The sequence below is a fragment of the Acomys russatus genome, chromosome 22 (assembly GCF_903995435.1).
Source record: "Acomys russatus chromosome 22, mAcoRus1.1, whole genome shotgun sequence".
NCBI lineage: Eukaryota > Metazoa > Chordata > Mammalia > Rodentia > Muridae > Acomys > Acomys russatus.
In genome coordinates, this window is record NC_067158.1 from 24,739,208 (window position 1) to 24,751,254 (window position 12,047).

Consider the following 12,047-nt stretch of genomic DNA (forward strand, 5'->3'; position numbering starts at 1 on the left):
TGTCATACTTAGAACACAATCTACCCCTGTCTGGGCCACAACGCAGCCCTCCCTGCTCTCCAGCCTCTCTCATACCACCCTCCCCCGTTGACCACACTCCAGAACTCTGGTCTTCCTGCTTTTCAGCTGTGCCCTCATTCCCACTTGGAGCGCTCTACCTGGTGTGTTCAGCCTGACCTTGACATGGGCGGCCGTGTCTCCCACAGATGGTGTTTCTCTGGCTCTTTACCACGGTGGCTGTGGCATACTCTGTGGTACCGCTTTCTGGCCTTTTTCTTTGGTTAGGCCTTTGCTTATGCCTGCTGTTTTTGGCTTCAAGTTTCCTGTGAGTAGAGGGTTTGCCTGTGTTGCTCTGTCTAGAACAAGATTTAACACATTTAGTAGGGACGCCATTGACTGTGAATGAAGACATCTTCACCTTTGTCCTTCCCTGGCCCTTCTGACACTGCTTCTGTCTGAGTTTAAGAAAAACAAAACAAAACAAAAAACCAAAAAAACCAACCAACCAAACCAAAACAAAACAAAAAAAAACCCCTTCTACTTTGGCTAGAATTTGTCACCAAGCATTGACTACCCCATGTTGGAGACATGGGCTAGTATAATTAGGATGGCTTCTTGGAGTATCTTCCTGTTTTGTAACATGTATTTTGTTCTAGACTCAAAGACGTCAGGAAAATGTCTCTAACTCACACGCCTTTAATCCCAGCACTCGGGAGGCAGAGGCAGGTGGATCGCTGTGAGTTCGAGGCCAGCCTGGTCTACAAAGTGAGTCCAGGAGAGCCAAGGCTACACAGAGAAACCCTGTCTCAAAAAACCAACCAACCAACCAACCAACAAACAAACAAACAAACGAAAAAGATGCAAAGATGCAGATGATGTCCAAGTCACTACAGTTCATCCTTTGGAGTGTAGGATGGTTTGAAAGGTTGCTGGGGCATGTATTATGCCTTTTTGGTAGTAAAAAAAAATTACAGGAGATTTTCAGCATATAATTATAAGACGCTAGATGATTCTGCCCAGCTATAGGGCGATGCGAGTCCTCTGGGGTAGGCCGGTGTCTTAGCTACTGTTCTGCTTCCGTGATAAGCACCGTGACCAAAGCTGCTTACGAGCCGGGCGTGGTGGCGCACGCCTTTAATCCCAGCGCTCGGGAGTCAGAGGCAGGTGGATCGCTGTGAGTTCGAGGCCAGCCTCATCTACAAAGTGAGTCCAGGATGACCAAGGCTACACAGAGAAACCCTGTCTCGAAAAACAAAAAACAAAAAACAAAACAAAACAAAAAAGCTGCTTACGAAAGCGGTTTATTTGTGCTCAAGGTTTCACAGGCTTAGAGTCCAGGGCGGTGGAGCGTGCGGGGGAGTGGGAAGCAGGAAATGGATGCTGAGAGCAGATGCTCAAGGGCTCACACCAGAGTTGTAAAGCAGAGAAAGCACCCTGGGAACAGAGTGAGCTTTTAACCCTCGAAGTGATGCACTTCTGCCATCAAGGCTACGTCCTCTAAGACACCTAGACAGCACCACCAGCGAGGGACCAAGTTTTTAAAAATTCAGGCCTATGGAGGCTGTTCTCATTTAAGTTCCCACAGCTAAGACAAGCTCGTTTGGTAAGTTAAGTGTACTAAATGTGTCCGTCTGGTGGGTTTATTATGACATGGCTTTGTTTACAACTTAAGGAGAGCAAGATTTTTTTCCTATCTCAGTTGACTTTTTTCTTAACAAACAAACACAAACAAACAAACAAAAAAACCAAATTGACAGTCTTTAAATTTTATTTTATTTTTTTAATTGTGTGTTTTTGTGTGGGATTGTGTGTGGATCCTCTAACCCTGGAGCTACAGGTGGCTGTGAGTTGCCGGTCCTGGGAACTGAACTTGGGTCCTCTGCAAGAGCAATCTGTGCTCTTAATTGCTGCGCCATCTCTCCAGGCCCTCGGTTGATACTTTCTTCTTTGGCTTTCCTGTTCACAGCCCCATTCTCAGTTTCATTTTCCTTCTTGGGGATTTAACGTCTACCCTTCTAATCTGTTTTCTAGCCTGTGGTCAGATATACAAGTGTGTCCTTGGGAAGTGCAGTGATTTGTGCAAGTTCCTGAGTCATCTCCAGGACCTTTGTTGGGGGAAAAAAGATCACAATGTGATGTGCGTTTAGAGAATAGTTATCATTTGATATCATCTTGTGAGCATATAAAACCCCAGCATTTAACAGCTGGAAACCACCAGCTCCGCGCTCCGCCTTGACAAGATGCTGGAGACTCGGATTTTATATATATATATATATATATATATATATATATTTTATATTTTATATATATATAGACTATATATATATAGTCTATATATATATAAATTATATATATATTTATATATATATAAAATATATATATATATAAAATATTCTGCCTGTATGTATGCCTGCACTCCAGAAGAGGGCACCAGACCTCATAGATGATTGTGAGCCACCATGTGGTTGCTGGGAATTGAACTCAGGACCTTTAGAAGAACAGACAGTGCTCTTAACCTCTGAGCCATCTCTCCAGCTTCCTGAACTCACTGAAAGCCCTCATCAGAGGAGTCTGCCCACCGCCCACCTGCCCACCTGCCCTGCCCACCAGCCTGTCCCCAGCATGGGAAGCTGAATGGCTCAGCCTTGCTCTCAAGCAGACAGTCTCACAGGAGACTTAGGAGCATCATGGTGGGCTGGTGGGACCTCCCATGCCCTCCTCACAGTTCAGAAAAAAGACCCACAGGGTGATCAGATGTGCAGATGTGTCCCGTTGCTCCTCCAAGTGTCCCTTTGTGTTTTTATTATTTCTCACGTTCCCTTGCCTACTGTGGAAACTGGTCCCACAGATCTCAACCTAATCAAGTTCCCAGCTGGCCTCTGATAGCCTATGTCCCTTCATTTGGCTGACATGTCTCTTCTTTCAGTGGCCCAGCCTGAGTGTCCCTACTTATCTAACTTTGTTTGTTTATTTATTTATTTTTTCCAGATTGGAGCCTCTCTCTTTGCTAGTAACATTGGAAGTGGTCACTTTGTGGGGCTGGCGGGGACAGGAGCAGCCGCAGGCATTGCCATGGGTGGCTTTGAATGGAACGTGAGTAGCATGACCCCTAGTGTCCTAGGGGCAGAGGGAGCCGGGCATCAAGTCCCTTTTTCATTACTATAATGAAATGTTGGAGGTGGCAGGTTCACTTTATAAAGAAAAGATACTTACTTAGTCCAGAGAGTTGAAAGCTGAAAGTTTAAGCAACATTGTACAGACTCTTGTGAGGCTCTTTCCCCCTGGGCTGTGCAACCTCAGTGTGGGTGGCAAATGATGGAAGAGGGTGGGCATCTGTGAGAGGTCACACCACCCAAAGCAGGAAGATGGTCGAGACAGGACCAAGACTGGCTTTTATAACGCCCCCTTCTTAGTCCCATTAGAATTACCCCAGTCACTTCAGTGCTCTCAAAGACCCAAAGGTTTCCTGGTGTGCTCTGCTACCACCTTTCTGCATTAGGGACTAAGCGTCCCACATGTGATTATAGCAGAGTCTTAGCAACCAGAAATTTCAGTCTGTGTTCGGAGGATCCTGAGGTGTGATGGAATCCTCAGAACCACCTTGGATGCAGATGCTTTTGCTGTAGGCCAAGCAAGTACTCTATTAGACACTTAGGGAATTGTCCTTAGGAAGGAGGGAAGGAAAGAAAGAGGTGTGGGGTTTTTCTATACCGGTTGATGGTCTCTTGAGAGAGGCAGAGATGGGCTAAGGTTTCTCCTGATCTGAATTTACCTCTTGATTTGGTTGCAGGCCTTGGTTTTGGTGGTCATCCTGGGCTGGGTGTTTGTCCCTATTTACATCAAGGCTGGGGTAAGTAGCCACGCTTTTATTTCTTCTCATCAGCAGAAACACGCGTGAACTTGGTCCTCTTGGAGGCCACGGAGGGGGAGGGGCAGAAAATAATCTGGGTCTGCTTTCCTCCCATACCACCTCTCGGGTATCAGGGAACCCCACAGAAGAGAGGGAAGAAAATCTGTAGGAGTCAGAGGAGATGAAGGGCGCCAGGAGAACACGGCCCACCAAATCAATAAAGCAGGGCTCACATGGGTTCATGAAGGCTGAAGCAGCAAGCCTGGGCCCTGCATGGGTCTGCTCCAGGACCTCTGCATATATGTTGTGGATGTTAGTGTGAGACACTAACAGTGGGAGTAGGTGTGTCTCTCATGCTTTTGCCTGCTCTTGAGACTCCTTTCCTCCTATTGGACTGCCTGTCCAGCCTCCATATGAGGGCTTCTGCGTACTGTTATGGTATCTTGTTTTATCGCCTTTGGTTGTTGTCTCTTGGAGGCCTGCTCTTTTCTGAAGGGAGAGAGAGGGGAAGTGAGGGAAAGCTGGGAGGATGGGAAGGGAAAGTGTTACCAGGATGTATTGTATGAGAGAAGACTCTATTTTTAATAAAAATATGGAGTAACTTTTTTCTAGAAGTATGTAGGAAAAAAACCATAGCTTTATAAAGCAGAAAGTCCATATATTTTTATTATGAAAAGTCTGGCATCAATTATAGGTAAATAAATTATACAATGTCAAAAAAAAAAAAAAAAAAAAGGCCCTGATTGCCTGCAGGGGCATTAAACAACCCCACTGGCTCATTCATCCAGGTCCATCACCCGTCCATCCAGGCAGGCCCCTCAGTGACGATTCAGATCCCCCCGAAGGATCCCACGCCATCTCTCTGGGTGTGTTCTTGCATTGCACTGCTGTGTTTATATCCTCCCCTAGAAGGGAAATAGTTGAGAAAAAGAACCACGTCTCGCTTCGCTTATGCACAACACCCTGAGCATGTGGCTGATCAAACATAGTTGTAACCCCACCTCTTCAGTGACATATATGGGCCTCCTAAATATAAGTGTATGCATTGGGAGCTAAAAGGTGCCATAGGGCAAGTTCTGCAGGCTATACCTTCTGAAAGCTCACTGGTTGCTGGTCCAGAAGATAACAGGCTTAAGGGTATAGGGAGCAAAGCCGGAAGTGTGGCTGGAATTTGCAGAAGGGAACCAGCAGAATATTTGGGAGAGCCTGCAGCTACAATCCTTGCCTGTGTAGAGCAAGGTGACAGTCATAGTCAACTTGGGCAGCTGCTTTGGTGCATTGGCAAGAGGCTACCATTGTCCTATTTGCAATACATGCATTACATAGAAAAAATACATACAAGCATAGACACACACACAGAGACAGACACACACAAACACAAATGCATGTTTGCACACGCCATCTCCAGGGCAAGCATCTGCCTCCTTAGTTACGTCTAGTCATGTGTTTACTAGACAAGATGTGTTTATCGGGATGTATTTATTGGTATGTTGCGACAGAGTGCCCGGGTCTCCCTTACTTCTACTGTGCAGGGTGCGTGGAACTGAAATAAGCAAACGGCATCTGGCTACTTTGTAGCCTTCCTGGGCTAACAGGGTATGATTCCTGTGACACTAGCATAGATCCTGTTGCTCTGCTCGCTCTGGCCTCTCTGTTCACTTGGGCTCCGTTTCCTCCCACCCAGGTGGTGACAATGCCAGAGTATCTGCGGAAGCGGTTCGGAGGCAAGCGGATCCAGATCTATCTCTCCGTTCTGTCCTTGTTGCTCTACATTTTCACCAAGATCTCTGTAAGTGCCCAGCAGACGGTGGGGTAGGCTCGGGGAGGAGAGGCTGCTGTTGGCCCTCTTCTCACTCTCCTCCAGGCAGTGGGATGGGCTTGGGGAAGAGGCCATCTTCTCACTCTCCAGCATATACTGTTCCATCAAGAAACAAGTGTAAGTTCCTATGGACTTTGTGCTTTAAGCCTTCTTGCTCCTTAGGGGAAAGTCCTATTTTATGCACCAGGGGGCCAATGAGCCCAGTGGGATGCTTTGTCCTCCACTGTGGTGCAAGTTGAAAATATAACAGGCTCATGAAAATTCAGCAGAGCCTGCTCTGAAGAGAAGACTGCAGAAGGGGTGTTGAGATGTCATGGGAGCCGTCATTCCCACCACTGGGGACATAGGACACGGAGGCAGCACATGGAGGGCCCGCCAAACTCCCATGTTTATTAAAGCCTCGTTTACAGTAGTCAAGATGTAACACCAACAGAAGTGCACACCAGCAAGAGAATAAGTGAAAGCCTGTCTCTCTCTCTCTCTCTCTCTCTCTCTCTCTCTCTCTCACACACACACACACACACACACACACACAGAGTTCAGCCTTATAAAGAAATCATTCGACGGTATGGTTGAACATTATATTAAATGAAATAAACCAAGCATAGAAAGACATACACTCAAGATCTCACTTATATGTGGAATTTTAAAGGTTAAATTTATAGAAATAGATTTTTAAATTGCTTTAAGTTTTATGCTTATGGGTGTTTTGCCTTCCTGACTCTCCTCTGCCTGATCTCCTGTGTGTGTGTGTGTGTGTGTGTGTGTGTGTGTGTGTGTGTGTCTGTGTGTGCACGCGCGCATACGCTCTTGGCACCCTATCATTTGATTCCCTGGAACTGGAGTTACAGACAGCTGTGAGCCGCCATGTGGTGGCTGGGAATTGAACCTAGGTCCTCTGGAAGAGCAGCCAGTGCTCTTAACCCTCTAGGTCACCTCTCCAGCCCGCAGTATGTTTTTAGTTTTACTTTTGAGACAGTGTTTCCTTATGTAGGTGGCCCAGGCTGGCCTAAAACTAGTGCTTCGTCTGGTCCAGCTTCCCATGGGCTGTGATACAGCTGTGTAAGGGCCTGGAGAACGGGCAGGAGAGGATGGTGTAGTGTCGGGGTCGGGAGGCGCTGCTCCAAGGATACAAGAAGTAGGAGCAAATCACTGTATCACAGTGATTACAATTAATAATAAGGATTGTGCTTTGAAACCTCTGAGAGATTTTAAGTGTTTTTACTATACAGAAAAAATAAGAATGTGAGGTAGTATATATGCTAATCACATCAATTGGGCCATTTTATAACATATATATATTTAAACATTTATTTTATTTTTATTTGTGGGGGTGTGTGCGTGCGTGCGTGTGTGTGTATGTGTGTGTGTGTGTGTGTGTGTGTGTGTGTGTGTGTGTGTAAATCCAGGTGCTCACAGAGGCCAGAAGAAGGCACTGGATCCCTTGGAACTGGAGTTACAGATGATTGTGAGCCACCTGATGTGGGTGCTGACAACTAAACTCTGGTCCTCTGGAAGAGCATCATATGCTCTTGACCACTGAGCCATCATTCTAGCCCCCTCTATAAACACAATGAAAAATGAAAAGATCATTAAAATTTTCCATGCGATATATTTTGATCATATTCTTTTCCATCCCCACCTCCCTACCCATCCGATTTCATGTTTTCTCTCTCAAAAACGAAAAGGAAAAAAAAAAAAATCCCAACATCAAACCAAACAGCAAAAAAGACAAAAACTACCAAACCAAACAGTAGCAACAGAAAAGCACACACGAAAACGTGGAGTCTGTTCTGTGTTGGCGTCTACCCGTGAGGACTGCCCTGGGGAGTGGTTGATATACCTAATGATGCTCCATTGGAGAAACCAGCTTTTCCCTCTCCCCACAGATATCAGTAGTAAAACAGCTTCTTGGCCAGAGGCAGGTCCTTGTGTCCATTTCCCCTTCTGAGTGCTGGGATTTCGTCTGGCTTGGTCTTGCCCAGGTGTTGCTCATGCTGTCACGGCCCTGTTAGATCTGGAGGGCTCTCCTTCCTTGGAGTCCTTCCCCATTCTGGCTCTTACCATCTTTCTGTCTCCTCTTCTGCATGGCTCCCTGAGCCTTGAGCAGAGAGGTTGATAGAGACAGTCCACCCCATTTAGGGCGCTAAATTGCTCTAAAACACCCCATTTTAGGGTGCTAAACTGCTCTAAAATCTCCCACTTTCTGCACAGAGAAGTTAGGTTGTCTCCTTGTTCAAGAATAAAAGTTCTTGATAATATTTCGGATTCCAGATCCTTATCAGATGCATGACTTGCAAGGATTTCCTCCATATATGGAGACTATCTTTTCTCTTCCTGGGAAGTATTCTTTGATACACAGAGGTTTTTAATTTGACAGAATTATCTATTTTGCACTTGTTGTTCATACTTTTGGTAATAGCTCTTAGAATTTGCTGTAAAATTTAAGAGAATGAAGATTTATTTCCATGTTTTCTATTAAGAATTGAATAAAGTTGTGTGCGCATGCATGTGTGTGTGCTGGTGTGTGCATGTGTGCGTGTGTGTGTGTGTGCGTGTGTGTGTGTGTGTGTGTGTGTGTGTGTGTGTGTGTACATCCCTGCATGCATGTATAGAGTCCAGAAATCATTGTTAAATGTCTTTATATATTGCTTCCCACTTTTCTTTTCTTTTTTTTTTTTTTTTTTTTTTGAGACAAGGTTTCTCACTAAACGGAGAGCTTGCCATTCATCTGGACTGACTGGCTACAAGTCCCTGGGATCAGCCTGTCTCCAACCCCTGCACTAGGTTTACAGATGCCATATTTAACTTTGACCTGGGGCGTGGGGGTTTAAATTGAGGTTCTTGTGTACGCACAACAAGCACTTTATTTACCGAGGAGCCTTGGCTGTCCTGGACTCACTTTGTAGACCAGACTAGACTCACACTCACAGTGATCCTCCTGCCTCTGTCTCCCTGAGAGCTGGGATTGCAGGCATGCATCACTGAGCCTGGCTCAACAGCGTTTTGACTCACTTTGAGTTAAACTGTGTATGGCTTAAGGTGGGGTCCACGCAGTCTTTTGTGTGTGGACACTCAGTTCTTCCAGCAGTTATTCTGAACCTGCTCTCACTGATGAAACTCACAGGACTTTGTCTTAGGAGCTGGGGCCAACAACCGGAACTCCATCTCTTTTTACACCGCTTCCTGACACCCTCAACTGGGAGCAGTTTGATTTTTGCCTCCTTATTCTCCTTCTCTCTTCCAGGATTAGTTTTCAGGATGAATCAGTAACCCAGGATGAAAAACCTGGACTTACCAGTCTTTATTTCACTAGAGATCTGTAGGCAGATCCTTGAATGCAAAGAGCTAGGTGTGCTGAAGAAATCAGGGTGGTCTTCGTAAGGGAGAAAGGCACCACTTAAGAAGAGAAAAAGGAGCCAGGCACCTAGCACTTAGGAGGCAGAGGCGGGCGGATCTCTGAGCTTGAGGACAGCCTGGTCTACAAAGCGAATCCAGGACAGCCAAGGCCACAGAATAACCCCTGTCTCAGGGAGAGAGAGAGAGAGAGAGAGAGAGAGAGAGAGAGAGAGAGAGAGAGAGAGAGAGAGAGAGAGTTGTAAACAGTGGGATTGAGAGACACCCTAGAAGGAATAGGATTCTCAGAGGGAACTGTCTTAGTTTTAGCTATTAGCTTGTGAGTGCACGGGAAAGGGTGCATAGCTTTCCTTTTTGGAGGCCACAGTTCAAGCTGGTGAAAATCTATCGTCTGCAGTTACCATGGAAAGGGTACTCTTTGCCCTTAGACTGGTACAGGGACGGTCATATAAACAAACCGGTGCCAGGCCTTCTTTTTCCTGCCCATCTTATCACCTCACTTACTTTCAGGTTACTGATTAAACCTCCTTGGACTTGAGAACCCCCAGGTAGTCAGGGACCAGCCCCTGGCAGCCTAGCATGAGTGCAGGAGTATGGTTTCCAGTGATGCCCCTTTCCTATATTTTACAATTGAATTGTACACAGTTGCAGGCGGCTCCCTGTGTGTGCTCTCTGAGGCTCCTGACTGGAGGCTCTGGCCTATACAATACTTGTTTCACCCATCGACCAAACAAAGATCCCAAACAAAGATCCCAAAGATGTCCTGAAAAGCACACATGGCGATACCTTGGTGCTGCTCTAGTTCCCACTGAGGGCTTTACCACCTGGTCTCTGATTCTCATCAGGGGTGTCATCCTGCAGGGCTGGGGATGTGCGTTTTATTTTCCAAACAATAAAAGAGAAAAGTCAAAGAATTTTCTCAAAAGACACACAGCGTGGGCTGGGGAGATGGCCCAGTGTGTAGAAGCACTGGCCTAGAGCAGCTGTTCAGGGAGAGAAACAAGAGAGACCCTGCTTCAGCAAGTCAGAAGGTGAGAACCGACTTGGAAAGTTTTCCTCTGACTTCCGTGTGTTAGTGCAAGCACACAGGCAGGCGCATGCACACACACGCACGCATGCAGCTGGCGTACAGACTCATAGCTAGCTGTCAAACACTGATAAAACAAACAAACAAACAAATAAAAACTGCCTAGGTTCAAAGCTTGTTGTCTCACAGTTATGCCCTGTGTTTAGGTAATGATGAAGCCACAGAAAGATGAAAAGGGCACAAACTGCACAGAGAAGGGACAGGCTTTGTGAGGCTCCACAGGGACAGAATTGGAGTAAGAAGTGGGCTTCCTGACACCCGAATCTTTGACCTGATGTCTTTCCTCTATATGAATCTTACACTCCTCTAGATATTAGGTCATAACTCAAGCCCCAGGAAAAACGGAGAGGTTTCATAGTGCACACTGTAACCGCATGGCTTATAGAAGGCTCTAGAAGGACTGCGTGGAGAAAGCATTGGCTTTAGAGTGGGTGTGTGATGATGGTGAAGGAAGGGCGTGTGCGCAGAAATCAAGAACTCACCCTTATAAATTGTGTTGGCTTTAGGTTCACTTTGGGTCATTTAATGACATTTTTAGAAAATTTACAGTGATGTCAGTCTCACCTGTCGGGAGCCTAATGTTCAGGAATACAGGGCTCATAGACACAGAGTTAGTTCCCAAAGCACAGAGGTAAGAGTTTATATTAAAAAAAAAAAAAGATTAGCCTCTGTGTGTGTGTGTGTGTGTGTGTGTGTGTGTGTGTGTGTTGCATGTGCACACAGTAGATGGTGTGCCATAGGGAAGAACAGAGAGGTGGGAAGGCCCTTTGAGACGCCTATCTCAACAGGGAGTAACTAAGGAGCTGCCAGGAGGGGTTTTGGAGGATGTAGGGATTGAGCAGGAGCGTGGCTGGTGAAAGGAGAAAGCACAGGGAATTGCAGCCACAGGTTAGCAGCAGCAAGCGCCTCATTCGCGGCTGCCATCTTGTCACCATGGCTCTTTGCCACTCCATGAATTTTATTGGCTCATTTGAGCACCTGCTGCTGCATCAGCCTGTACGAGGCATTTCGTTCTGTGAGATTTCCTGACATGGTGTACCTCAAATCAGCTCTGTACAATCAGTTGAGATAAAGCTTCAGATTTTATGAGTCATGTGACAACTGAATGTCCTGGTTTCTATTTCCCGGAGCTGTTTTCACAGATCATGACTGCAATAAACTTTTTTTTCTTTTTATTAAACAGCAACCCCCCTGTACATTTTGGATCCTTGGGTAAAGATAAAAGCTTTGGCTTAATGTCTGATGCTTATGACCTGTGCTGTTCACTTTGACAAATGGAAAGAGACATTTGAGTAATGAGGCTTCTCCATTTCAAACCTCATCGCCAGGCAGGACTTACTGGGTGCTCGGATATATCTTGGTTAGGATCAGAATGGGCAGGAAACACACACACACACACACATACACACACACACACACACACACACACACACACACACACACACACACGGGCCAGGCATGGTGTTGTACACATTTAATATTAGCACTCTGAGGGCAGAGACAGGAGGATCTCTGTGAGTTCAAGGTCACCCTGGTCTACATAGTATGTTTCAGGACAGCCAGGGCTATGTAGAGAGACCTTGTCTCAAAAAAAAAAAAAAAAAAAAAAAATCTTAGGGTTTTAAACTTCTAAGCTAAGGCCATGTGACTTGCCTAAGAGGTTTCCCAGTGGGGTCCATGTTTTATTGCCAGCCCCCCTGAGTCCCATGGACGCAGCTCAGCCCAGCGCTCATAGAGATAAACACGATACTCTTGGGCTGAATCCGATCTTTTATCCGCTGCTATAAACAAGGTTTCATTGGAAACCACACAAGGCACGGCCCTGTGTGGTTATGTTGTGTTTGGCTGTGCTGTGGTTTCAGGAACAGTCTTTGACAGAAGATACAATAGAATGGTTTTCAGTGCCTAAGACCTTTCCCTGCCCATTTTTGTGT

The 12,047-nt window shown here is 46.0% G+C and overlaps 1 protein-coding gene across 1 annotated transcript in view; it reads left to right on the top strand.

The window, feature by feature from the left end:
- The window catches only part of Slc5a1 (solute carrier family 5 member 1), a 76,220-nt gene that overhangs the window by 33,835 nt on the left and 30,338 nt on the right, over window positions 1–12,047 (top strand). Inside the window, exons 3-5 of the mRNA XM_051165253.1 lie at window positions 2,989–3,093; window positions 3,791–3,850; window positions 5,535–5,639. Of these exons, the coding sequence (XP_051021210.1) occupies window positions 2,989–3,093; window positions 3,791–3,850; window positions 5,535–5,639 (270 nt within the window). The remainder of the gene's footprint in view (window positions 1–2,988; window positions 3,094–3,790; window positions 3,851–5,534; window positions 5,640–12,047) is intronic.